The sequence below is a fragment of the Oncorhynchus kisutch genome, unplaced genomic scaffold (genome assembly GCF_002021735.2).
Source record: "Oncorhynchus kisutch isolate 150728-3 unplaced genomic scaffold, Okis_V2 Okis06b-Okis10b_hom, whole genome shotgun sequence".
NCBI lineage: Eukaryota > Metazoa > Chordata > Actinopteri > Salmoniformes > Salmonidae > Oncorhynchus > Oncorhynchus kisutch.
This window is the reverse complement of record NW_022261983.1, coordinates 10785142-10812300: the sequence shown is the minus strand read 5'-3', so window position 1 is coordinate 10812300 and position 27159 is coordinate 10785142. Positions and strand designations below refer to the sequence as shown.

General features: G+C 44.2%; 1 protein-coding gene across 3 annotated transcripts in view; it reads right to left on the bottom strand.

The window, feature by feature from the left end:
• Positions 1–1574: 1574 nt before the first annotated feature.
• eps8l1a (EPS8 signaling adaptor L1a) overlaps positions 1575–27159 on the bottom strand; it is a 27255-nt gene continuing 1670 nt past the window's right edge. Inside the window, exons 2-15 of one of the 3 annotated variants that reach the window (XM_031814204.1) lie at positions 20778–20883; positions 20628–20686; positions 20008–20140; positions 18436–18524; positions 17150–17224; positions 15968–16116; positions 15269–15413; positions 14069–14124; positions 13116–13224; positions 12614–12754; positions 11768–11900; positions 5411–5576; positions 4364–4496; positions 1575–2103 (exon numbers count right to left, since the gene is read on the bottom strand). In XM_031814204.1, the coding sequence (XP_031670064.1) occupies positions 2017–2103; positions 4364–4496; positions 5411–5576; positions 11768–11900; positions 12614–12754; positions 13116–13224; positions 14069–14124; positions 15269–15413; positions 15968–16116; positions 17150–17224; positions 18436–18524; positions 20008–20140; positions 20628–20686; positions 20778–20883 (1581 nt within the window). In that variant the 3' untranslated portion in view covers positions 1575–2016. Of the gene's footprint in view, positions 2104–4363; positions 4497–4517; positions 5269–5410; positions 5577–11767; positions 11901–12613; positions 12755–13115; positions 13225–14068; positions 14125–15268; positions 15414–15967; positions 16117–17149; positions 17225–18435; positions 18525–20007; positions 20141–20627; positions 20687–20777; positions 20884–27159 lie in introns of those variants that run through there. The other 2 variants (XM_031814205.1, XM_031814206.1) reach the window with 2 other exon arrangements.

Genomic DNA, 27159 nt, shown 5'->3' with positions numbered 1-27159 from the left:
CTAAAAAAAAATGTTGATTTAAGTTAGATACGGAGGGTAAATTCGTTCTGTGCCCATCTGAGTGCCCCAGGGTGATCGTTCCTACACTATCTAGAATCTATATAACCTAGGACTCAGCCTGTCTAACTCTAATGAACACCACCATGTTGTTATGACTCTGTGTGAGGAGGAAGGATGTCCTGATGGAAGTTACTATATAACCTAGGACTCATCCTGTCTAACCCTAAGAAACAACACCATGTTGTTATGACTCTGTGTGAGGAGGAAGGATATCCTGATGGAAGTTACTATATGAGGGAAAGGGGGCTACCTAGTCAGTTGTAAAACTGAACACGTTGAACCGAAGCATGCCTACCACATGTATCGCATCCACTGAATTGGAGAGGTGCGGGGGGCTGCCTTATTCGACATCCATGTCATCGGTACCCTGGAAGCAGTTGTTGGGGGGTTAACTGCCTTACTCAAGGGCAGAATGTCATATTTTTCCACCTTGCCAGCTCGGGATTTGAACCAGCAATATTTCGGTTACTGGCCCAATGCACTTAACAGCGAAGGCTACCTGCTGCCGAATAGGGTTGCAGAATTCTGGTAACTTTACCCAAATTCCCAGGTTTTCCATAAATCCTACTTGGAGGATTCCCGGGTGTCCTACTTATTCCCTCCTAATTTGGAGAAATATGCAACATTAACATATAACCTAGAAGTCATCCTGTCTAACCGTAACCAGGTCAAACAGCAGGAAGGGAAATGGCAACATTAACATATAACCTAGAAGTCATCCTGTCTAACCGTAACCAGGTCAAACAGCAGCAGGGGAAATGTGCAACATTAAACATATAACCTATACGTGTCACACCCTGATCTGTTCCACCTGTCTTTGTGCTTGTCTCCACCCCCTCAGGTGTCACCCATCTTCCCCATTATCCTCAGTGTATTTATACCTGTTTTCTCTGTTTGTCTGTTGCCAGTTCATTTTGTTTGTCAAATTAACCAGCATTTTCACCTTGCTCCTGTCTGGTTCTAGTTCCTGTTTTCTAGTTTTCCCGTTTTTTTACCTTTCTGCCTGCCCTGACCCTGACCCTGCCATTCTGTACCTTGTCACACCACATTGGATTATTAACCTCTGCCTTACCTGACCCCGGGACTGCCTGCTGTTCTTTACCTTAGGGACTCTAATCTGGATTACTGACCCCTGCCTGCCCTTGATCTGTCGTTTTGCCTGCCCCCTGTTCTAGTAATAAACTTGTGTTACTTCGACACTGTATGCTTCTGGGTATTCTCCTAAAATGTGATAGACTGCTTACAGGGTAAAGGCGTCAGCAGGCTTCAGTTTGGCTGGCGCCTTGCTGAACTCGGCTAGCCGAACTGAACAAAAAAATCGGCAACAGTACTGTTTGTCCATTTTGAGATGCCGTAACCAGTATACACCTTCTCAAAATTGTCAGATTTGTTCTAAGATACTGTAACTCAAGAAATCTGTCATTAATTTCGAAATTTTTTCAGAGGAGATCTTAGTCATGCAATTGTCCATCTAAAGATGTTTGGTGCAGTATTTCTCAATGAAAACTCTTGCATGAAAATGAGTCATCTCTCGTTGAATGACAACAAAGACTTTATTGAAAAATCCCTACTGTTGACCAATCACGGACGAAGGGGCGTAGACTTCGGCTCAAAACTTCTCCTTGCATCCAGAAAAATGTTGTGCCTGAACAGCCTAAAAAACCTTCACCAATGTCCAAAACAAACAACGTCACAAAATGTCATCATAATATAAGCACAAACTGTTCCGAACTGTTTTGGCTGGGAAGCATGCGGACGCCTTAAGAAAGCAAGTAATTTTATAGTTTGGGTGAACTACCCTTTAAAAGTGAAATCTCTGTATCAGAGTCTCCATACAGAAAATGTTAGTGAGTTTGTGTGTCCTCTTAAACAGTGACAGTAATGTTATTGTGTTGGCATCCATCAACCAGTGATATCTGTGTTTCAGTGATATACATGTGTATAGCTTGTTCTTGGTCACAGCCTCCTGCTCTCCAGTTGGAAGTCTGCTTTTTGTTTCTGTTTCTCCATCATTGTCTCCAGCTCTGTAGATTTGCGGACATCCTAATAGAAATGGAGAGAGAGACCGAGAAAGAAAGGAAGAAATACAGTCTGTTAAGGCGCTAGTAGTTACTTTGCTAACATTAAGGAGCTAGTAGTTACTTTGCTAACATTAAGGAACTAGTAGTTACTTTGCTAACATTAGGAACTAGTAGTTACTTTGCTAACATTAAGGAGCTAGTAGTTACTTTGCTAACATTAAGGAGCTAGTAGTTACTTTGCTAACATTAAGGAGCTAGTAGTTACTTTGCTAACATTAAGGAGCTAGTAGTTACTTTGCTAACGTTAAGAAGCTAGTAGAGTTACTTTGCTAACGTTAAGAAGCTAGTAGAGTTACTTTGCTGACGTTAAGGAGCTAGTAGTTACTTTGCTGACGTTAAGAAGCTAGTCTGTAGCAAAGCACAGTAATGAAAGGTCAAGTCACTACTGGTTGGTCAGATTATAAAATGTGAGTGAACTACTCTCACTTCCAGTGAGACAGTATGTGCTGTGATATTGTAGTGAACTCAGGGGGAAGCCCAGACTGGGACTCCAACCCAAGTCCAGCCAACACCTAGCAACCTCGTCAAGAGGTTCAGACCTCTTGGCGTAACGGTCATTACCCCCTTCCTTCTGGAGAGTGTATCCCCACGCTTTACCAAGTCCCTCATGTGTACACACCTCTCCGATGGAGGTGCTTTCCTTGAGTCATCCCCCTTCTGACATGTAGTCCTGGCCACAGTGTAGCAAATTCAGGGGTAGCCCAAACCGGGACTCTAACCCTGGTCCAGTGACTGTCAAGCTAACACCCTAACCATTACACCAATAGGTCTGAACCTCTTGAGGAAGTCTCTAGGTGTTGGATTAAGGTTCTACAATATATTGGTTAGATTCCAAAATGGAAAATGACTCACTTCACTCCCTTCATTAAATAAAACAGAAAGTATAGTCCGTTTAACATAACTTGACATTTTAAACAACCTTGTCCATCCAACAATATATTGTATGAGATTCATGTGTTACACATCTAACACCAGTCCGTCATTAGAAGTATTAATTAATCTACACCCAGAAACTCCCAGAGACTCCCAGTCACACTGAATAGGAAAGAGGAGAGAGAAGGAGGGAGGGAAGAGGAGAGAGAGGAGAAGGAGGGAGGGGAGAGGAGATAGGGGAGAAGGAGGGAGGGAAGAGGAGTGAGAGGAGAAGGAGGGAGGGAAGAGGAGTGAGAGGAGAAGGAGGGAGGGAAGAGGAGTGAGAGGAGAAGGAGGGAGGGAAGAGGAGAGAGAGGAGAAGCAGGGAGGGAAGAGGAGAGAGAGGAGAAGCAGGGAGGGAAGAGGAGAGAGAGGAGAAGGAGGGAGGGAAGAAGAGAGATAGGAAAAGGAGAGAGGAGGGAGGGAAGAGGAGAGAGAGGAGAAGGAGGGAGGGAAGAGGAGAGAGAGGAGAGAAGGAGGGAGAGAAGAGGAGAGAGAGCGGGAGAGAAGGAGGGAGGGAAGAGGAGAGAGGAGAGAGGAGAAGGAGGGAGGGAAGAGGAGAGAGATGGGAGAAGAGAAGGAGGGAGAGAAGAGGAGAAAGAGCAGGAGAGAAGGAGGGAGGGAAGAGGAGAGAGGGGAGAAGGAGGGAGGGAAGAGGAGAGAGAGGGAGAGAAGGAGGGAGGGAAGAGAAAAGAGAGCGGGAGAGAAGGAGGGAGAGAAGAGAAGAGAAGAGGGAAAAAAGCATGGGAACCAAGGATCAATCTATAATGAGAGAGTTGTGTCACCCAGAAGAGAAGGAAACAGAGGGAAAGGAGAAATAAGAGGATTACTGAGGAAGTGATGTGTTTTGATACAACACTATAAGAGTTGTGATGAGAATGGGGTTGCCAGTGTATGAGGCTGCCAGTGTATGAGGCTGCCAGTGTATGAGGCTGCCAGTGTATGAGGCTGCCAGTCAATAGGGTTGTCAGTCAATAGGGTTGCCAGTCAATGGGGTTGTCAGTCAATGGGGTTGTCAGTCAATGGGGTTGTCAGTCAATGGGGTTGTCAGTCAATGCGGTTGTCAGTCAATGGGGTTGCCAGTCAATGGGGTTGTCAGTGAATGAGGTTGCCAGTCAATGGAGTTGCCAGTCAATGGGGTTGCCAGTGTATGAGGCTGCCAGTGTATGAGGCTGCCAGTCAATAGGGTTGCCAGTCAATGAGGTTGTCAGTGAATGGGGTTGCCAGTCAATAGGGTTGCCAGTCAATAGGGTTGCCAGTCAATAGGGTTACCAGTCAATGGGGTTGCGAGTTAATAGGGGTGCTTGTACCTCCAGTAAAGCCTTCTGCACCATCATCTGGCTGTACACTCTGGCACCCTCCTCTGGTGAAAACATACGCAGGTCCTCTTTACTCAGGGCGAAGAGCTCAGCACCAGTGAGTCTCCCCAGCAGTGTTACTGTCCTGAATGGAGAGAGATATGGGACAGTAAGGTGGTTAGAAGTGTTATTGTCCTGAATGGAGAGAGAGATGGGGCAGAGTAATGTGGTCAGAAGTGTTACTGTCCTGAATGGAGAGAGATAAGGGACAGTAAGGGGGTCAGAAGTGTTACTGTCCTGAATGGAGAGAGAGATAGGGCAGAGTAATGTGGTCAGAAGTGTTACTGTACTGAATGGAGAGAGAGAGATATGGGACAGTAAGGTGGTCAGAAGTGTTACTGTCCTGAATGGAGAGAGAGATAGGGCAGAGTAATGTGGTCAGAAGTGTTACTGTCCTGAATGGAGAGAGAGATAAGGGACAGTAAGGTGGTCAGAAGTGTTACTGTACTGAATGGAGAGAGAGATATGGGACAGTAAGGGGGTCAGAAGTGTTATTGTCCTGAATGGAGAGAGAGATAGGGCAGAGTAATGTGGTCAGAAGTGTTACTGTCCTGAATGGAGAGAGAGATAGGGCAGAGTAATGTGGTCAGAAGTGTTACTGTACTGAATGGAGAGAGATAAGGGACAGTAAGGGGGTCAGAAGTGTTACTGTCCTGAATGGAGAGAGATAAGGGACAGTAAGGTGGTCAGAAGTGTTACTGTACTGAATGGAGAGAGATAAGGGACAGTAAGGGGGTCAGAAGTGTTACTGTCCTGAATGGAGAGAGAGATAGGGCAGAGTAATGTGGTCAGAAGTGTTACTGTCCTGAATGGAGAGAGAGATAGGGCAGAGTAATGTGGTCAGAAGTGTTACTGTCCTGAATGGAGAGAGAGATAGGGCAGAGTAAGGTAAGGTTGTCTTCATTATGGCCATGCTAGAAAGGATAGACGTGAGACAGAAGTATAGTGTATATCAAGTATACTGTAGTAGATTGAACTAGCTCCACTACACCCACTCACGGCTCAGTGAAGCCCTTCCCTCTCAGCCAGCCCTCTACCTCCGCAGGAGGGGAGTGGTAGTCCAGGGGGGCCGAGGTATCTGTGGTGCGGGGGATCACTAGGGGACGGATGGAGCCCGCCCTGCCGTTGGCCAGCCGCTGGAGGAGCTCATCGTTCACCGTAAAGCCTGTGTACAGGGGTCACACACACATTTAATGTCAGTTAAGAATGTGCACATACTGTGTACACACACTGTTACAAGTATGTTCTCACTTATAAACATGTATTCTATCACACACACACAACTACACACACACACGCACGCGCACATGCACACGCACGTGCGCACACACACACACACACACACACACACACACACACACACACACACACACACACACACACACACACACACACACACACACACACACATTGACTACACATTGACTACACATTGACTACACATTGACTACACAGCTTTAGGGTTAGATATTACATTGACAACATTGACTTGGACTACACAGCTTTAGGGTTAGACATTACATTGACTACACAGCTTTAGGGCTAGACATTACATTGACTATATTGTAGTCATTTAACCCATTTTACCAGAGGGATCTAGAGTGGGTGGATATTGTCAGGAGGCTTAGCAACATGATACAGAACATGCAGGTATAACACAACCACTAAACCTTTAGAAGTAGCCAGCCGGTCTGCAGTGCTATGAACAGAAAACACAGAGTGTCTGATAAGAGTAGTGCTATTCTGAATCCCAAATGGCACCCTATTCCCTATATAGTGTACTATTTCTGGTATTGAATTGTAAAAAAAGAGTAGTGCACTATATAGGGAATAGGATTGTTAAAACAGCCACCCATTCAGATTTAGTTATTCTCTATACACCACTAGTTTGTCCCTGTATTTAGAATGTCTGACAGCTCATCAGTCAATCACCCCTAACTTTCTACCCAATCAGAGGCATTCTCTCCCACCTGTTGGTTGTAAGTCCCGCCTCCAGGCAGTGAGTTGCAGTGATGGAAAGTTTGGCTCTTTTTACTGACTCGGATCTTTCAGACTCGTTCAGTCAAAAGAACAAATGTTTCGACTCATTAGGTTCATTTGAGTCAGTAATGCCCAGAGAGTGCAGGACCCCCTACCGGCGAACAATGAACTGAAAACTAAAAAAGTTATGATTCTATAAGCCTCTCATTCACATGTTGTTCACCATAAGGGGCTTATTGGAGCTGTGTGACTGAGACATGTCAAAGGTTTAAAACATCTGTTTATTGATTGCTAAACATACAAATAAAAACATTCTTGATATATTTGAAACGAGGTCTACTTGTGGCCGCAACTGGACTAGATTGTGAACGACTCTTGGACTAGATTGTGAACGACTCTTGGACTAGATTGTGAACGACTCTTGGACTAGATTGTGAACGACTCTTGGACTAGATTGTGAACGACTCTTGGACTAGATTGTGAACGACTCTTGGACTAGATTGAGAACGACTTGACTGCCATGAGGGTGATCAGCACAATGTGGTTCGTGAAATGCAGCCCCTAAACAATTAATTCTCCAGTTCGGGTTTGTTGAGCAGAGGCTGTGTATGTTTTGGTTAAACTAAGGTAGGTCCATCATACCATTCAATAATCAATGAGTTGGCTTCATTCTTGCACCATGCGATCAATGATCAGTTCTAAACATGTATTTTTCTTCTCTATGCTCATGATTTATTTCCCCGAGGACATGATGACAGACAGTTGGTGGTCGGAGTACATCTCTGGAGCCGCTGAGCTGGAGGGGCGTGTATTAATCCTGCTGTAGGACTCATTGAGGCCAGTACTAGCAGGCCAAACAGACGACTAAAAGAAAAGAGTCACAAAAAAGAAAAATCGTGACTCTCGAGTCAGTAAAAGTGCTCGTTCAAAAATAACTCATCGTTATTCAAACTGCACATAAATAGTGAAGTGAAGACAGAGAACAGATAGTTTGTGAGTCCTCAGAAGTATCAAGACAAGTTCCAAGTTGCACCATGTTTATCTGTATTTGTGCTGCAGAAACAAGTGAGGATTACCAGTACATGGTGTCTATGACATGCTGTCTGTCAGGGGATAAAGTCATGTGGTACCTTTGTAGTGTGTATGAGATAATCATCATTGCTAGCTAAGTAGCCAGTTAGTATAGACTACAGCTAGCCAGGCTAACTAGATACATTTTTATGTGTCATGAGTATTTCAGTTACTTTATGTCTATAAGACAGTCATATCTTTGTAACAGTTATAGTGTTTACATTATGTCTATAAGACAGACATACAGTGGGGCAAACAAGTATTTAGTCAGCCACCAATTGTGCAAGTTCTCCCACTTAAAAATATGAGAGAGGCCTGTAATTTTCATCATAGGTACACTTCAACTATGACAGACAAAATGAGAAAAAAAATCCAGAAAATCACATTGTAGGATTTTTAATGAATTTATTTGAAAATTATGGTGGAAAATAAGTATTTGGTCAATAACAAAAGTTTATCTCAATACTTTGTTATATACCCTTTGTTGGCAATGACAGAGGTCAAACGTTTTCTGTAAGTCTTCACAAGGTTTTCACACACTGTTGCTGGTATTTTGGCCCATTCCTCCATGCAGATCTCCTCTAGAGCATTGAGGTTTTGGGGCTGTTGCTGGGCAACACGGACTTTCAACTCCCTCCAAAGATTTTCTATGGGGTTGAAATCTGGAGACTGGCTAGGCCACTTCAGGACCTTGAAATGCTTCTTACGACGCCACTCCTTCGTTGCCCGGGCGGTGTGTTTGGGATCATTGTCATGCTGAAAGACCCAGCCACGTTTCATCTTCAATGCCCTTGCTGACGGAAGGAGGTTTTCACTCAAAATCTCACGATACATGGCCCCATTCATTCTTTCCTTTACACGGATCAGTCGTCCTGGTCCCTTTGCAGAAAAACAGCCCCAAAGCATGATGTTTCCACCCCCATGCTTCACAGTAGGTATGGTGTTCTTTGGATGCAACTCAGCATTCTTTCTCCTCCAAACACGACAAGTTGAGTTTTTATCAAAAAGTTATATTTTGGTTTCATCTGACCATATGACATTCTCCCAATCTTCTTCTGGATCATCCAAATGCTCTCTAGCAAACTTCAGACGGGCCTGGACATGTAATGGCTTAAGCAGGGGAACACGTCTGGCACTGCAGGATTTGAGTCCCTGGCGGCGTAGTGTGTTACTGATGGTAGGCTTTGTTACTTTGGTCCCAGCTCTCTGCAGGTCATTCACTAGGTCCCCCCGTGTGGTTCTGGGATTTTTGCTCACCGTTATTGTGATCATTTTGACCCCAAGGGGTGAGATCTTGCATGGAGCCCCAGATCGAGGGAGATTATCAGTGGTCTTGTATGTCTTCCATTTCCTAATAATTGCTCCCACAGTTGATTTCTTCAAACCAAGCTGCTTGCCTATTGCAGATTCAGTCTTCCCAGCCTGGTGCAGGTCTACAATTTTGTTTCTTGTGTCCTTTGACAGCTCTTTGGTCTTGGCCATAGTGGAGTTTGGAGTGTGACTGTTTGAGGTTGTGGACAGGTGTCTTTTATACTGATAACAAGTTCAAACAGGTGCCATTAATACAGGTAATGAGTGGAGGACAGAGGAGCCTCTTAAATAAGAAGTTACAGGTCTTTTGTCTGTCATAGTTGAAGTGTACCTATGATGAAAATTACAGGCCTCTCTCATCTTTTTAAGTGGGAGAACTTGCACAATTGGTGGCTGACTAAATACGTTTTTGCCCCACTGTATCTTTATTATAGTGGTTACTTTATGTCTATAAGACAGTCATATATTAGTTATAGTAGTTACTTTACGTCTATAAGACAGACATATATTAGTTATAGTAGTTACTTTATGTCTATAAGACAGACATATATTAGTTATAGTAGTTACTTTATGTCTATAAGACAGACATATCTTAGTTATAGTAGTTACTTTATGTCTATAAGACAGACATATCTTTATTATAGTAGTTACTTTATGTCTATAAGACAGACATATCTTAGTTATAGTAGTTACTTTACGTCTATAAGACAGACATATATTAGTTATAGTAGTTACTTTATGTCTATAAGACAGACATATCTTTATTATAGTGGTTACTTTACGTCTATAAGACAGACATATATTAGTTATAGTAGTTACTTTACGTCTATAAGACAGACATATATTAGTTATAGTAGTTACTTTATGTCTATAAGACAGACATATCTTAGTTATAGTAGTTACTTTATGTCTATAAGACAGACATATCTTTATTATAGTGGTTACTTTATGTCTCTTTAGTAGCCTCCTCACTACTGCAGCAGCTTATTAGTCATGTATAGCATGTTGAGTTGGGTTGGTGAGCTATGAAGAGCTAACACGGCTGTCATAGAATGTTGTAGTGTCATGTAAATGAAGAGTTAACATGGCTGTCATAGAATGTTGTAGTGTCATGTAAATGAAGAGTTAATGTTGAGGATCATCATTCCCAATTGGGAACTTGCCCTCCCACCGTCAGCTGGAATGTGGCGCATGGAACGCAAAAAATATTCTTAAAAGTATTTAACCTCCACACATTAACAAGTCCAATAGCTAAAATGAAAGATAAACAACTTGTTTATCTACCCAGCAAGTCAGATTTCTAAAATGTTTTACGGCGAAAACATAGCACATATTTATGTCAAACCACCACCGAAGACACAGCTAATTTCCATAGCCAAATTGAACAAAATATGCAATCACCAAACGCAGGATTAAAAGAAAAATAATTTCACTAACCTTTTGAAATCTTCATCAGATGACAGTAATATAACATGTTACACAGTACATTTATGTTTTTTTCAATAATATGCTATATATATCCATAAATCTCTGTTTACAATGACGCATTGTTCAAAAAATGCTACTCAAATGTCCGGAGAAATGACGATAGCTCCGGCAGATGCCGTCAGCTAACAAGGAATACACATCATAAACTTTGACTAAATATGCATGTTCTACATATATATAGAAAGATACACTTCTTCTAAATGCAATCGCTGTGTTACATTTATTTTTAACGTTACAGATTTCGTTCACTAGGCTATAATATGAGTCGGCGCTCAGAAATTAGCATTATGGCTCCTCTATCTTGGAGTCCACAGAAACCCAAATTTACCACATAAATATTCCCTTACCTTTGCTGTTCTTCCATCAGAAGACCTAGAAGGGTTTATACTTACCAAAAACAGCTTTAGTTTTGAAGTCTGTGTCTTTCGGTTATCAAACACGACATATTTCGGTTGAAATGCAGCCAAAAAGTCAAGTGGATGCGCACCAAAACGTCGAAATTACATATTATATGTCGACTAAACTTGTCAAACTATGTTCAGAACCAAGCTTTAGCATGTTATATAGGTTCACAGCAATCCTGAGGACGAACAGAAACACACGCATCGTTTAATCAATCTTGGAAGAAAGACATCACCGGAGCAGAGCGAGCATGAGAGTAACCTGTTTTTTCGCGTGACCGAAAGGTTTCGGCTGCCAAAACTCTCGTGAGCGCACAATTCTCACAATGAGAAGCCCCATTGAAAGCAGACATAGAAACTGTTCCCAGGACTGTAGGTGCTTGGGAAGGGTGGGGGCGATGACGTCAAAGTTGGGCCAACTTTTATGATGACAAGAGAGAGTTTGGGAGAATGAGTGCCCTGAGAGTTCTGCTTTACATACATACATAATTTAAACGGTTTTAGAAGCTTTAGAGTGTTTTCTATTCAATAATAATTTCTATATGCATATATTAGCAATTTTTGACAGATTTTTTTTCTGTTTACTATGGGCACGCAATTCCTCCAAAGGGGGCAGTAATCAGCCCTATCTTTAACAGGTTTTAACATGGCTGTCATAGAATGTTGTAGTGTCATGTAAATGAAGAGTTAACATGGCTGTCATAGAATGTTGTAGTGTCATGTAAATGAAGAGTTAACAAGGCTGTCATAGAATGTTGTAGTGTCATGTAGTGTCATGTAAATGAAGAGTTAACATGGCTGTCATAGAATGTTGTAGAGTCATGTAAATGAAGACTTAACATGGCTGTCATAGAATGTTGTAGAGTCATGTAAATGAAGACTTAACATGGCTGTCATAGAATGTTGTATTGTCATGTAAATGAAAAGTTAACATGGCTGTCATAGAATGATATAGTGTCATGTAAATGCATCATAATGCAGAAACCTCATTGGCTAAACTATTTAAATACATGGAGGAAAGTGTGTCAACGGTCAGAGGGAGGAATGTGTACCTGGAGGTGGGTGGTGACACTGACCACTATAGACCACCAAACCACAGGCTTACCTTTGTCTCTGTCGCCCCCTGTCATGGTGGAGGGGGACATGCTGTGAGGACGGCGGGGCACGGCGGGGAAGTTGGCCCCTTCTCTGCTGGAGGGGGTGTAGGAGAAGTGCCTTGCAGGGGCGAAGGGCACCTTCTGTCAAACAGAGACACGAACACACAGGGTAACTCAGATGAGTCGGTGAGTATGTGTCTATTAAGCCCAGTTCAGATACAACAGCCGAGACGGTTTTATGCCATTTTAGAACTAAATTAGCTTGATCTGTTGTAGTTTTAGAACGTCTCATGTTGTCTGCTGTAGTTTCCAAGATTCAACACCTCAAATCTTAGCTAAAGATGAAACGGATCCGTTTAGCCAATCAGAAAACAGTGCGCTGACCTTCTGTGTTTAGCCAAGCAGCTAGCTAGCTAACCAAGCAGACCACTAGCTAGCTAACCAAGCAGACCACTAGCTAGCTAACCAAGCAGACCACTAGCTAGCAAACCAAGCAGACCACTAGCTAGCTAACCAAGCAGACCACTAGCTAGCTAACCAAGCAGACCACTAGCTAACTAACCAAGCAGACCACTAGCTAGCTAACCAAGCAGACCACTAGCTAGCTAACCAAGCAGACCACTAGCTAGCTTGCTGATATTTATCTGACAAGTCACAAAGTGTTTATTTCATAATATTTGTTTGCTACAACAAGTGGGGACTTTGTATCAAAGTTGTATCACATCATTGTAAAGAGGCACCATTAGTGTGGAAACGGTGTCAACCGTGTGTGTGTGTGTGTGTGTGTGTGTGTGCATGTGTGTGTGTGTGTGTGTGTGTGTCTGTGTGTGTTCGAGCTAGCGTGCGTCCACTACCTTGGACTGTCTGAGTGCCACTGGGCTATCCCTATGGTTGTTGTTGAGGGCAGACAGAGGCTCCAGAATGTTGAAGGGAACAAACCCAATCTGGTCAAAGTTATTGCGGCACTTCCACCAACGATTTGACGACTCAATCACCTAAAAGAGAGAGGATTCGAATTAGGATTTGTATTTATAATATGGAATTGTGATTCACTTGTTGTTATAAATAATATGTTTGCTCTGTGTTCATGGCCATGTCAGATATACTGAATCAAGACAATAAAGCTCACAGAATGGAATTAATTTGTGAGAACTTTTTAAGTAAGGAGGATAATTCAATACATGTGAACTTCTGTAAATTATAGTTGAGTGACACAAGGAGACCTTATAGGCTCTGGTCAAAGGAAGCGCACTATATAGGGAGTAGGGTCTTGTTTGAGACTCAGACAGTATTTAACATGCAGTTCACACATTATTATAGTGTTGTCATGTAGTACAAACATTCTAGAATAAAAACCTCCAGAGTTTCTCCCTGCAGCACGGAGAGTTCACTGCTGTTCCTGGCAACAAAGCCGTAGCTGCAGCTGAACATTCTCTCGCCCTCAGGTGGAAGTTCACTGCCATCTCTGGAGGAGAAACAGACATTCCTTGGGTCAATCTCAGTTGTCAGACAGTCCTGGGGTCAATCGCAGTTGTCAGACAGTCCTGGGGTCAATCGCAGTTGTCAGACAGTCCTGGGGTCAATCGCAGTTGTCAGACAGTCCTGGGGTCAATCTCAGTTCTATCAGACAGTCCTTGGGTTAATCTCAGTTGTCAGACAGTCCTAGGGTCAATCTCAGTTGTATCAGACAGTCCCTGGGTCAATCTCAGTTGTATCAGACAGTCCTAGGGTCAATCTCAGTTGTATCAGACAGTCCTAGGGTCAATCTCAGTTGTAACAGACAGTCCTAGGGTCAATCTCAGTTGTATCAGACAGTCCTAGGGTCAATCTCAGTTGTATCAGACAGTCCTAGGGTCAATCTCAGTTGTATCAGACAGTCATAGGGTCAATCTCAGTTGTAACAGACAGTCCTAGGGTCAATCTCAGTTGTAACAGACAGTCCTCAATCTCAACTGTATTTCCTTGATTCCTCAAGTCCAATCTCCTCGCCAACTTCTCAGCCATATTGGATTAGAAGGTTGACAGTCCCTCCCCTCTGACCTAATTGAGAATTGAGGATTTTACTATATTAATGATGTATTATTAATAATGTTATATATTATATATAAATAATAGAAAAGTAATAACTTTTAAAAAAACACCCCTCTGTTTTATGGACACAGGAAGTTATTGGATCCAAGCACTCTATCATAAAACTTAGTGAAAGGTGAAAGGTGCCACAATCAGTGGTGAAACTGTGTTTCTCGTGAACTGTGTGAATCAGTAAACAAAAAGCATTACAGTAGTTATTGGGGGAGTCAGAAACGTACGATTCATCAGTGTGCTGGACTGAACTGGGTCCTTCCACAGCCTGGTCAGGAGGGTCCTAAATTAGGGAAGGAATCAGAAGGAATGATTACATAATTACATCTAATCCATTACAATCTAAATAAGATGACATACAGTTCCACAAGCCAATGCTACAGTAAGTATACCTCTACACTGTACAGTTCCACAAGCCAATGCTACAGTAAGTATACCTCTACACTGTACAGTTCCACTAGACAATGCTACAGTAAGTATACCTCTACACTGTACAGTTCCACTAGACAATGCTACAGTAAGTATACCTCTACACTGTACAGTTCCACTAGACAATGCTACAGTAAGTACACCTCTACACTGTATAGTTCCACTAGACAATGCTACAGTAAGTACACCTCTACACTGTACAGTTCCACTAGACAATGCTACAGTAAGTACACCTCTACACTGTACAGTTCCACTAGACAATGCTACAGTAAGTATACCTCTACACTGTACAGTTCCACTAGACAATGCTACAGTAAGTACACCTCTACACTGTACAGTTCCACTAGACACTGCTACAGTAAGTATACCTCTACACTGTACAGTTCCACTAGACAATGCTACAGTAAGTACACCTCTACACTGTACAGTTCCACTAGACAATGCTACAGTAAGTACACCTCTACACTGTACAGTTCCACTAGACAATGCTACAGTAAGTATACCTCTACACTGTACAGTTCCACTAGACAATGCTACAGTAAGTATACCTCTACACTGTACAGTTCCACTAGACAATGCTACAGTAAGTACACCTCTACACTGTACAGTTCCACTAGACAATGCTACAGTAAGTATACCTCTACACTGTACAGTTCCACTAGACAATGCTACAGTAAGTATACCTCTACACTGTACAGTTCCACTAGACAATGCTACAGTAAGTACACCTCTACACTGTACAGTTCCACTAGACAATGCTACAGTAAGTACACCTCTACACTGTACAGTTCCACTAGACAATGCTACAGTAAGTACACCTCTACACTGTACAGTTCCACTAGACAATGCTACAGTAAGTACACCTCTACACTGTACAGTTCCACTAGACAATGCTACAGTAAGTATACCTCTACACTGTACAGTTCCACTAGACAATGCTACAGTAAGTATACCTCTACACTGTAAAGTTCCACTAGACAATGCTACAGTAAGTACACCTCTACACTGTATTGAAGAGCGTCCTGTTTGTGCTGTGACTTGATTGGGTCCTCCCAAAGTTGACCTTCTGGGTCAAAGGCCTCAGGCTGCCATCCATCCAGAAAGACAGGTGAGTATGGAGGGACAGACTCAACAAGCTGGGAGCTGGGAGAGAATAAGGCCAAAGGTCAGGACTTGTCTTGAGCCTTGTCTATGGATGACAATGTGCATATGAACTACACACAATCATACAGATGCCGTATCTTAATTTGATAATCCTGTTGTTGCAGGAATTTTCCTGCTCAACAGGAAATGCAAACATGTAGTGTATTCAAGGGTTAAAAAGGCTTCTAAAGTTTGTATTTTCCATTTTAAATGTCTTACTTGCATCAACGAAAAATGTCAACCCCTGCAAAAAATATCTAACTATAATCCACACAACAACACACATTTCCTATTGCTGCAGGATTATTTTCCTGCTTTGTGAATCAGGCTCAAATTAAGATACGGCATCTGTACATCGATAAGCACAGACATCATAGCAGTACACACACACACCAGTTTCACCTATAGTTCAGTTGGTAGAGCATGGTGCTTGTAACACCAGTATAGTGGGTTTGATTCCCGGGACCACCCATATGTAAGATGTAGGATGCATAAATGACAGTAAGTCGGTTTAGATAAAAGCATCTGCTAAATAGCATATATGATTATATTACCAGTGTAAGGTCCAGTTAGGCCCCAGGGAGCTCCAAAGCTCCTTCTCTTCATCGGTCAGGTGTTTCTGCAGTAGAGACACAGCACCACTGGTCAAGGCTGGACTGACCACAGTCGCCCCCATCTTTGGCCCATCAGTAGTCTTCACCATCTGAAACCAGAGAGAGAGAGAGAGAGACATGGATCGATATCAGACTTAACACTGATGCCCACCTGTGACAGACAGCGACAGATAGATAATCATACAGTATCACCAAAGAATGAACAATGAACCAGATATTTCAAAGGGTGAATGTGAAGCATCCGATTGGCGTTTCCACTCACTACCAAATATGGTAGTGAGAAGAAGCTCATTGGCCAGCAGTGGAAGAAGATGGAGCGAGATTGATTTTGGCCGACATTCTGCTAATTTTCTCATTGCTGAAACATTTGATCTCAATAAAGTTTTCTGTTCCCAAAACTATAATTTGTTACGAACAGAGTGGACTAAGTTTTTTGTAGACTTTACCTTTTGCCAAAGTTTCTAAAATGTGCGTTGTTTAGAAGGAGTGCAAGGGTGGATGGAGTTATTGCACATGCACACTTCACAGAGTAGGCGTTCTATAATGGTAATATGCAAATACATGCTAGAATGAGCCAATGGGATCTTGCTAGCTTGTGCATTGTCAGCAACCAATGGAGTTGGCCACTACAGAACACACAGATCTGGTACCAGGCTAGTAAATACCTGCCAGGCCTTGTGGACATGTCTGGGACCAGTGGACAGGTCTGTGATCAGGCTAGTAAATACATACCAGGCCTGGTGGACAGGTCTGGAACCAGGCTAGTAAATACATACCAGGCCTGGTGATCAGGTCTGGAACCAGGCTAGTAAATACATACCAGGCCCAGTGGACAGGTCTGGAACCAGGCTAGTAAATACATACCAGGCCCAGTGGACAGGTCTGGAACCAGGCTAGTAAATACATACCAGGCCCAGTGGACAGGTCTGGAACCAGGCTAGTAAATACATACCAGGCCCAGTGGACAGATCTGGAACCAGTGGACAGGTCTGGGATCAGTCTAGTAAATACATACCAGGCCCAGTGGACAGGTCTGGAACCAGGCTAGTAAATACATAGCAGGCCCAGTGGACAGATCTGGAACCAGTGGACAGGTCTGGGATCAGTCTAGTAAATACATACCAGGCCCAGGGGAATAAAGACGTGATGCACCAGCTCCCCAGAAGACGGCTCTGTGATGGACGACTTCAGGCGGTCCTGAAAGCAAAATAATTTAATCATAATAATCATAATATTTATCCTAAGCAACTTACAGCCGCGCTGCATATATTTGATGTGCGGCTGGTCCTGGGAATGGAAGCCTGCCGATGCTAATGCTCTACTAACTGAGTTACAGATAGTAAAACAGAGGACTGAGCTTCTTTTTTTAAAGGGAAAACAGAGATATGTATTTTTATTACATGATAGGACAGATGTAGGAACATATTGGGTGATGGGGCGGAGGGCGGAGGGCAGACAGATGTAGGAACATATTGGGTGATGGGGCGGAGGGCGGAGGGCAGACAGATGTAGGAACATATTGGTAGATAGGCAGAGGGTAGACAGATGTAGGAACATATTGGGTGATGGGGCGGAGGGCGGAGGGCAGACAGATGTAGGAACATATTGGTAGATAGGCAGAGGGTAGACAGATGTAGGAACATATTGGGTGATGGACAGAGGGCGGAGGGCAGACAGATGTAGGAAGAGATTGGTAGATAGACAGAGGGTAGACAGATGTAGGAACATATTGGGTGATGGGCGGAGGGTAGACAGATGTAGGAACATATTGGTAGATAGACAGAGGGTAGACAGATGTAGGAACATATTGGGAGATAGACAGAGGGCAGACAGATGTAGGAACAGATTGGGAGATAGACAGAGGGTAGAAAATATGTAAGGATGCTGGAACCCCGTCTCCAAGGGGACATGTGTTGTCCAGAGTCGAGAAAGTTAGCACTACACCAGACCCCGGAGTAACTGAGGTGAGAAAGTTAGCACTACACCAGACCCCGGAGTATACTGAGGTGAGAAAGTTAGCACTACACCAGACCCCGGAGTAACTGAGGTGAGAAAGTTAGCACTACACCAGACCCCGGAGTATACTGAGGTGAGAAAGTTAGCACTACACCAGACCCCGGAGTATACTGAGGTGAGAAAGTTAGCACTACACCAGACCCCGGAGTAACTGAGGTGAGAAAGTTAGCACTACACCAGACCCCGGAGTATACTGAGGTGAGAAAGTTAGCACTACACCAGACCCCGGAGTAACTGAGGTGAGAAAGTTAGCACTACACCAGACCCCGGAGTATACTGAGGTGAGAAAGTTAGAAAGAAATTAGCCTTTCATATGAAAGATTGATTTTGTGTGACAGAGAGGGACAATGGACAGAAACAAATGCCTCTGTTAGTCCACTACATGGGCTCACCAGCAGACAGAAGGAGTACTTGACTTTCTGAAAAATGTCAACAAACTCCTCCTCAGGTGGAGGGCAGGCTTTCAGGGTTAGCAAATCATCTGCACACAAAACACAAAACAATCAACTACTACAATGGGTATTCATCAATTAAATAACATGTAACAATAGTACCCAGAACGCATGTACAACTATATTCATTTCACTAGACCCTTCCTCCTGCTAGACCCTTCCTCCTGCTAGACCCTTCCTCCTGCTAGACCCTTCCTCCTACTAGACCCTTCCTCCTCCTAGACCCTTCCTCCTGCTAGACCCTTCCTCCTGCTAGACCCTTCCTCCTGCTAGACCCTTCCTCCTGCTAGACCCTACCTCCTCCTAGACCCTTCCTCCTGCTAGACCCTTCCTCCTCCTAGACCGTTCCTCCTGCTAGACCCTTCCTCCTCCTAGAACAGTAAGTATACCTCTACACTGTACAGTTCCACTAGACAATGCTACAGTAAGTATACCTCTACACTGTACAGTTCCACTAGACAATGCTACAGTAAGTATACCTCTACACTGTACAGTTCCACTAGACAATGCTACAGTAAGTATACCTCTACACTGTACAGTTCCACTAGACAATGCTACAGTAAGTATACCTCTACACTGTGTTGAAGAGCATCCTGTTTGTTCTGTGACTGGATTGGGTCCTGAGATTGCGACATGCGTTTTTTTAAATTAATGATATGTGCCCATTGATTATTGAAGAATATAACTTATAAATGCCTTATGAGCCATACCCCATCAGAACCCGAAAAATATAATAAAAACTGTTTTTTTTACCTTCAATGTTTGTAAACAAAGCAATTGTAAACAAACACTGTATGGCCAAAAAACATGGCTAAAACTATTATTTTGGTCTCATCTATTTTTGAGAGTTGAGAGTGGTTACATTCCTCCGACAGCTGTTCACCACCTTTAATAACTCTCTCTCTCTCTCTCTCTCTCTCCCACTCCCGCCCTCTCTCTCTCTCTCTCTCTGTCTCTCTCTCTCCCACTCCCGCCCACCCGCCCGCCCTCTCTCTCTCTCTCTCTTTCTCTCTCTTCCCCCCCCTCTCTCTCCCCCCTCTCTCTCTCTCTCTCTCTCTCTTTCCCGCCCGCCCTCTCTCTCCCCCTCTCTCTCTCTCTCTCTCTCCCCCTCTCTCTCCCCCTCTCTCCCCCTCTCTCTCTCTCTCTCTCTCTTTCCCGCCCGCCCTCTCTCTCCCCCTCTCTCTCTCCCCCCCCTCTCTCTCTCTCTCTCTCCCCCCCTCTCTCTCCCCCTCTCTCCCCTCTCTCTCTCTCTCTCTCTCTCTCTCTCTCTCCCCCTCTCTCCCCCTCTCTCTCTCTCTCTCTCTCTCTCTCTCTCTTCCCCTCTCTCTCTCTCTCTCTCTCTCTCTCCCCCTCTCTCTCTCTCTCTCTCTCTCTCTCTCTCTCTCCCCTCTCTCCCCCCCCCCTCTCTCTCTCTCTCTCTCCCCCTCTCTCTCCCCCTCTCTCTCTCTCTCTCTCTCTCTCTCTCTCTCTCCCTCTCTCTCTCTCTCTCTCCCCCCCCTCTCTCTCTCTCACCATCCTGCTTCTCTTTCTTCTGGCTTTTTCTGCTCTTCCTCTTTGTCTGGTTGAGGATGCTCTGAGCCTCAGCAGCCTGCTGCAGGCGTCCCATGAAGCGCTCCACGTCATCAAAACAGTGGTTTAGGATCTCCTGAAGGAAGAACACATCCCAGCTAAACCAGACACATCAATGCATTGGTCTGGTGAGAGCAGCCATGCAAACACACACAAAGAATCACAGACACACACACACACACCTGCACATGCACACACACACAAAGACACACACACACACACACACACACACACACACAAAGACAGACAGATACACACACGCACAAACACAAAGACACACGCACACACACACACGCACATGCACACACACACAAAGACACACACACATGCACACACACACAAAGATACACACACAAAGACACACAAGCACATGCACACACACACATGCACACACACTCACAGACACACACACACATGCACACAAACACACACAAGCACGCAAACACACGCGCACACATGCACACACACACAAAGACACACAAACACACACACAAAGACACTCACACACATGCACACACACATTTGCATACATACTGTATGAACACACAAATACAGATACATACCACCTCTCTCTCTGCATGTCCTCGAGATGTGTATTTTGGCTCACTACTGGCCCCATTCACTGACGAGAGATATAACATAGATGTCAGTTTAAACAAAACACACACACATGCACGCACACATACACATACAGTGCGCATACATACACACACCTTTGAACACCTTTGCGTAGCCATGGGAAGGAAGTTGACCATCATGGGGCATGACTCTAACACCTGATGGCTTCCTAGGACGTACTGGGGGTGGTGTCCCAGACATCTGAGGGAGAGAGAGAGGGAGGGAGGGAGGGAGGGAGGGAGGGAGGGAGGGAGGGAGGGAGGGAGGGAGGGAGGGAGGGAGGGAGGGAGGGAGGGAGGGAGGGAGGGAGAGTGTGTGTTTAAAAAAATATATATACAGTATTTCACCTTTATTTAACCAGGTAGGCCAGTTGAGAACAAGTTCTCATTTACAATTGCGACCTGGCCAAGATAAAGCAAAGCAGTTCGACACATACAACAACACAGAGTTACACATGGAGTAAAACAAATGGAATGGTAGATTTGCAGTGGAAGAATGTGCAAAGTAGAGATAAAAATAATGGTGTGCAAATTAGCTAAATAAATAAATACACTAGGGGGAGAGGTAGTTGTTTGGGCTAAATTATAGATGGGCTATGTACAGGTGCAGTAGTGAGGGAGATAAGTGTTTCCAGTTTCAGAGACTTTTGTAGTTCCTTCCAGTCATTGGCAGCAGAGAACTGGAAGAAGAGGCAGCCAAAGGAAGAATTGGTTTTGGGGGTGACCAGTGAGATATACCTGCTGGAGCGCGTGCTACAGGTGGGTGCTGCTATGGTGACCAGCGAGCTGAGATAAGGGGGGACTTTACCTAGCAGGGTCTTGTAGATGACCTGGAGCCAGTGGGTTTGGCGACGAGTATGAAGCGAAGGCCAGCCAACGAGAGCTTACAGGTCGCAGTGGTGGGTAGTATATGGGGCTTTGGTGACAAAACAGATGGCACTGTGATAGACTGCATCCAATTTATTGAGTAGGGTCCTGGAGGCTATTTTGTAAATTACATCGCCGAAGTCACGGATCGGTAGGATGGTCAGTTTTACGAGGGTATGTTTGGCAGCATGAGTGAAGGATGCTTTCTTGCGAAATAGGAAGCCAATTCTAGATTTAACTTTGGATTGGAGATGTTTGATGTGAGTCTGGAAGGAGAGTTTACAGTCTAACCAGACACCTAGGTATTTGTAGTTGTCCACATATTCTAAGTCAGAACCTTCCAGAGTAGTGATGTTGGACGGGCGGGCAGGTGCAGGCAGCGATCGGTTGAAGAGCATGCATTTAGTTTTACTTGTATTTAAGAGCAATTGGAGGCCACGGAAGGAGAGTTGTATGGCATTGAAGCTCGTCTGGAGGGTTGTTAACACAGTGTCCAGAGAAGGGCTAGAAGTATACAGAATGGTGTCATTCGGAAATGAACTAAAAACATATAATGTATTGATGTTGGCAGACCTAAGAGCAACTGTGGTCCCTCATGATGAGTTCAGTTTTTTTGTGGCCCCACCCCTCATCAGTTACCCATCCCTGATCTACACTGATCCACTTCCTTCAGGTCTGTAATGGCTCAACAGGTAGGGACTAGGTGTCACACCCTGACCATAGTTTGCTTTGTATGTTTCTATGTTTTGGTTGGTCAGGGTGTGATCTGAGTGGGCATTCTATGTTGGTTGTCTTGTTTGTCTATTTCTATGTCTGGCCTGATATGGTTCTCAATCAGAGGCAGGTGTTAGTCATTGTCTCTGATTGGGAACCATATTTAGGTAGCCTGGGTTTCACTGTGTGTTTGTGGGTGATTGTTCCTGTCTCTGTGTTTTGCACCAGATAGGGCTGTTTCGGTTTTCACATTTCATTTTTTTGTAGTTTATTCATGTATAGTTTCCTTTATTAAACAAACATGAATCATCATCACGCCGCATTTTGGTCCGCCTCTCCTTCAACTAAAGAGAACCGTTACACTAGGATTTAGATTAGGACAGAGATTCAATCAAGACGTAGGGACTAGGATTTAGATTAGGACAGAGATTCAATCAAGACGTAGGGACTAGCACTTAGATTAGGACAGAGATTCAATCAAGACGTAGGGACTAGGATTTAGATTAGGACAGAGATTCAATCAAGACGTAGGGACTAGCACTTAGATTAGGACAGAGATTCAATCAAGACGTAGGGACTAGCACTTAGATTAGGACAGAGATTCAATCAAGACGTAGGGACTAGCACTTAGATTAGGACAGAGATTCAATCAAGACGTAGGGACTAGCATTTAGATTAGGACAGAGATTCAATCAAGACGTAGGGACTAGGATTTAGATTAGGACAGAGATTAAATCAGGAGGTAGGGACTAGGATTTAGATTAGGACAGAGATTCAATCAAGACGTAAGGACTAGGATTTAGATTAGGACAGAGATTAAATCAGGAGGTAGGGACTAGGATTTAGATTAGGACAGAGATTCAATCAAGATGTAAGGACTAGGATTTAGATTAGGACAGAGATTAAATCAGGAGGTAGGGACTAGGATTTAGATTAGGACAGAGGTTAAATCAAGAGGTAGGGACTAGGATTTAGATTAGGACAGAGATTCAATCAGGAGGTAGGGACTAGGATTTAGATTAGGACAGAGATTAAATCAGGAGGTAGGGACTAGGATTTAGATTAGGACAGAGATTAAATCAGGAGGTAGGGACTAGGATTTAGATTAGGACAGAGATTAAATCAAGAGGTAGGGACTAGCACTTAGATTAGGACAGAGATTCAATCAAGACGTAGGGACTAGCACTTAGATTAGGACAGAGATTCAATCAAGACGTAGGGACTAGCACTTAGATTAGGACAGAGATTCAATCAAGACGTAGGGACTAGCACTTAGATTAGGACAGAGATTCAATCAAGACGTAGGGACTAGCATTTAGATTAGGACAGAGATTCAATCAAGACGTAGGGACTAGGATTTAGATTAGGACAGAGATTAAATCAGGAGGTAGGGACTAGGATTTAGATTAGGACAGAGATTCAATCAAGACGTAAGGACTAGGATTTAGATTAGGACAGAGATTAAATCAGGAGGTAGGGACTAGGATTTAGATTAGGACAGAGATTCAATCAAGATGTAAGGACTAGGATTTAGATTAGGACAGAGATTAAATCAGGAGGTAGGGACTAGGATTTAGATTAGGACAGAGGTTAAATCAAGAGGTAGGGACTAGGATTTAGATTAGGACAGAGATTCAATCAGGAGGTAGGGACTAGGATTTAGATTAGGACAGAGATTAAATCAGGAGGTAGGGACTAGGATTTAGATTAGGACAGAGATTCAATCAGGAGGTAGGGACTAGGATTTAGATTAGGACAGAGATTAAATCAAGAGGTAGGGACTAGGATTTAGATTAGGACAGAGATTCAATCAGGAGGTAGGGACTAGGATTTAGATTAGGACAGAGATTAAATCAGGAGGTAGGGACTAGGATTTAGATTAGGACAGAGATTAAATCAAGAGGTAGGGACTAGGATTTAGATTAGGACAGAGATTCAATCAGGAGGTAGGGACTAGGATTTAGATTAGGACAGAGATTCAATCAGGAGGTAGGGACTAGGATTTAGATTAGGACAGAGATTAAATCAAGAGGTAGGGACTAGGATTTAGATTAGGACAGAGATTCAATCAGGAGGTAGGGACTAGGATTTAGATTAGGACAGAGATTCAATCCGAGGCAGGTTGTAGCGCATTTGACATTAACCTTTGGTGACTAGAACTTGCAACCCCCCAAAAATTCCCAACTTTATGCAAACGTCAGCACTTCAACTGTGCAATAACCAAATGGGGGAGGGAAGCTCTCACTAGCAAGCTTTGACATAGACTACCACCATGTGATTCAGAAGGCAGGACAACCATAGACTACCACCATGTGATTCAGAAGGCAGGACAACCATAGACTACCTCCATGTGATTCAGAAGTCAGGACAACCATAGACTACCACCATGTGATTCAGAGGACAGTACAACCATAGACTACCACCATGTGATTCAGAAGGCAGGACAACCATAGACTACCACCATGTGATTCAGAAGGCAGGACAACCATAGACTACCACCATGTGATTCAGAAGGCAGGACAACCATAGACTACCACCATGTGATTCAGAAGGCAGGACAACCATAGACTACCACCATGTGATTCAGAAGACAGGACAACCATAGACTATCACCATGTGATTCAGAAGGCAGGACAACCATAGACTACCACCATGTGATTCAGAAGGCAGGACAACCATAGACTACCACCATGTGATTCAGAGGACAGTACAACCATAGACTACCACCATGTGATTCAGAAGACAGGACAACCATAGACTATCACCATGTGATTCAGAAGGCAGGACAACCATAGACTACCACCATGTGATTCAGAAGACAGTACAACCATAGACTACCATCATGTGATTCAGAGGACAGTACAACCATAGACTACCACCATGTGATTCAGAGGACAGTACAACCATAGACTACCACCATGTGATTCAGAAGGCAGGACAACCATAGACTACCACCATGTGATTCAGAAGACAGTACAACCATAGACTACCACCATGTGATTGAGAAGGTACTGTACAACCATAGACTACCACCATGTGATTCAGAAGGTACTGTACAACCATAGACTACCACCATGTGATTCAGAAGACAGTACAACCATAGACTACAACCATGTGATTCAGAAGACAGTACAACCATAGACTACCACCATGTGATTCAGAAGGCAGGACAACCATAGACTACCACCATGTGATTCAGAAGGCAGGACAACCATAGACTACCACCATGTGATTCAGAAGGCAGGACAACCATAGACTACCACCATGTGATTCAGAAGGCAGGACAACCATAGACTATCACCATGTGATTCAGAAGGCAGGACAACCATAGACTACCACCATGTGATTCAGAAGGCAGGACAACCATAGACTACCACCATGTGATTCAGAAGGTACTGTACAACCACAGGGGGGGGGGGGGATTTCACCAACAGGGGGCAGCAGTATAACTGACCAGTCAGATCTCACCAACAGGGGACAGCAGTATAACTGACCAGTCAGATCTCACCAACAGGGGACAGCAGTGTAACTGCCCAGTCAGATCTCACCAACAGGGGACAGCAGTATAACTGACCAGTCAGATCTCACCAACAGGGGACAGCAGTATAACTGCCCCATCCGATCTCACCAACAGGGGACAGCAGTATAACTGCCCCATCAGATCTCACCAACAGGGGACAGCAGTGTAACTGCCCAGTCAGATCTCACCAACAGGGGACAGCAGTATAACTGCCCCATCAGATCTCACCAACAGGGGACAGCAGTGTAACTGCCCAGTCAGATCTCACCAACAGGGGACAGCAGTATAACTGCCCCATCAGATCTCACCAACAGGGGACAGCAGTGTAACTGCCCAGTCTGATCTCACCAACAGGGGGCAGCAGTGTAACTGCCCAGTCAGATCTCACCAACAGGGGGCAGCAGTATAACTGACCAGTCAGATCTCACCAACAGGGGACAGCAGTATAACTGACCAGTCAGATCTCACCAACAGGGGACAGCAGTGTAACTGCCCAGTCAGATCTCACCAACAGGGGACAGCAGTATAACTGACCAGTCAGATCTCACCAACAGGGGACAGCAGTATAACTGCCCCATCAGATCTCACCAACAGGGGACAGCAGTATAACTGCCCCATCAGATCTCACCAACAGGGGACAGCAGTGTAACTGCCCAGTCAGATCTCACCAACAAGGGGCAGCAGTATAACTGCCCAGTCTGATCTCACCAACAGGGGACAGCAGTGTAACTGCCCCATCAGATCTCACCAACAGGGGACAGCAGTATAACTGCCCCATCAGATCTCACCAACAGGGGGCAGCAGTGTAACTGACCAGTCAGATCTCACCAACAGGGGGCAACAGTATAACTGCCCCGTCAGATCTCACCAACAGGGGGCAGCAGTGTAACTGCCCAGTCTGATCTCACCAACAGGGGGCAGCAGTGTAACTGACCAGTCAGATCTCACCAACAGGGGGCAGCAGTATAACTGCCCAGTCAGATCTCACCAACAGGGGGCAGCAGTGTAGCTGACCAGTCAGATCTCACCAACAGGGGGCAACAGTGTAACTGACCTGTCAGATCTCACCAACAGGGGGCAGCAGTGTAACTGACCAGTCAGATCTCACCAACAGGGGGCAGCAGTATAACTGCCCCGTCAGAATACAAAAGGTAGAAAAGTTAAGAAGAGAAATACAGTCGGTTGTCTTATGACAACACAATGCTTAACAGAGACTTACATAACGCATTGGCCATTACAAATATATTGCAGAAAGTCAGGTCAAAAGTGCATCAGCACGGAAGTAAAACAAAAACTGCCTTGTGGATGAAGTACCTTGGTCAAGGGCACAACGGCAGTAGATGGCACATGAGATTGTAGCGGTTCTCATCTCACTTA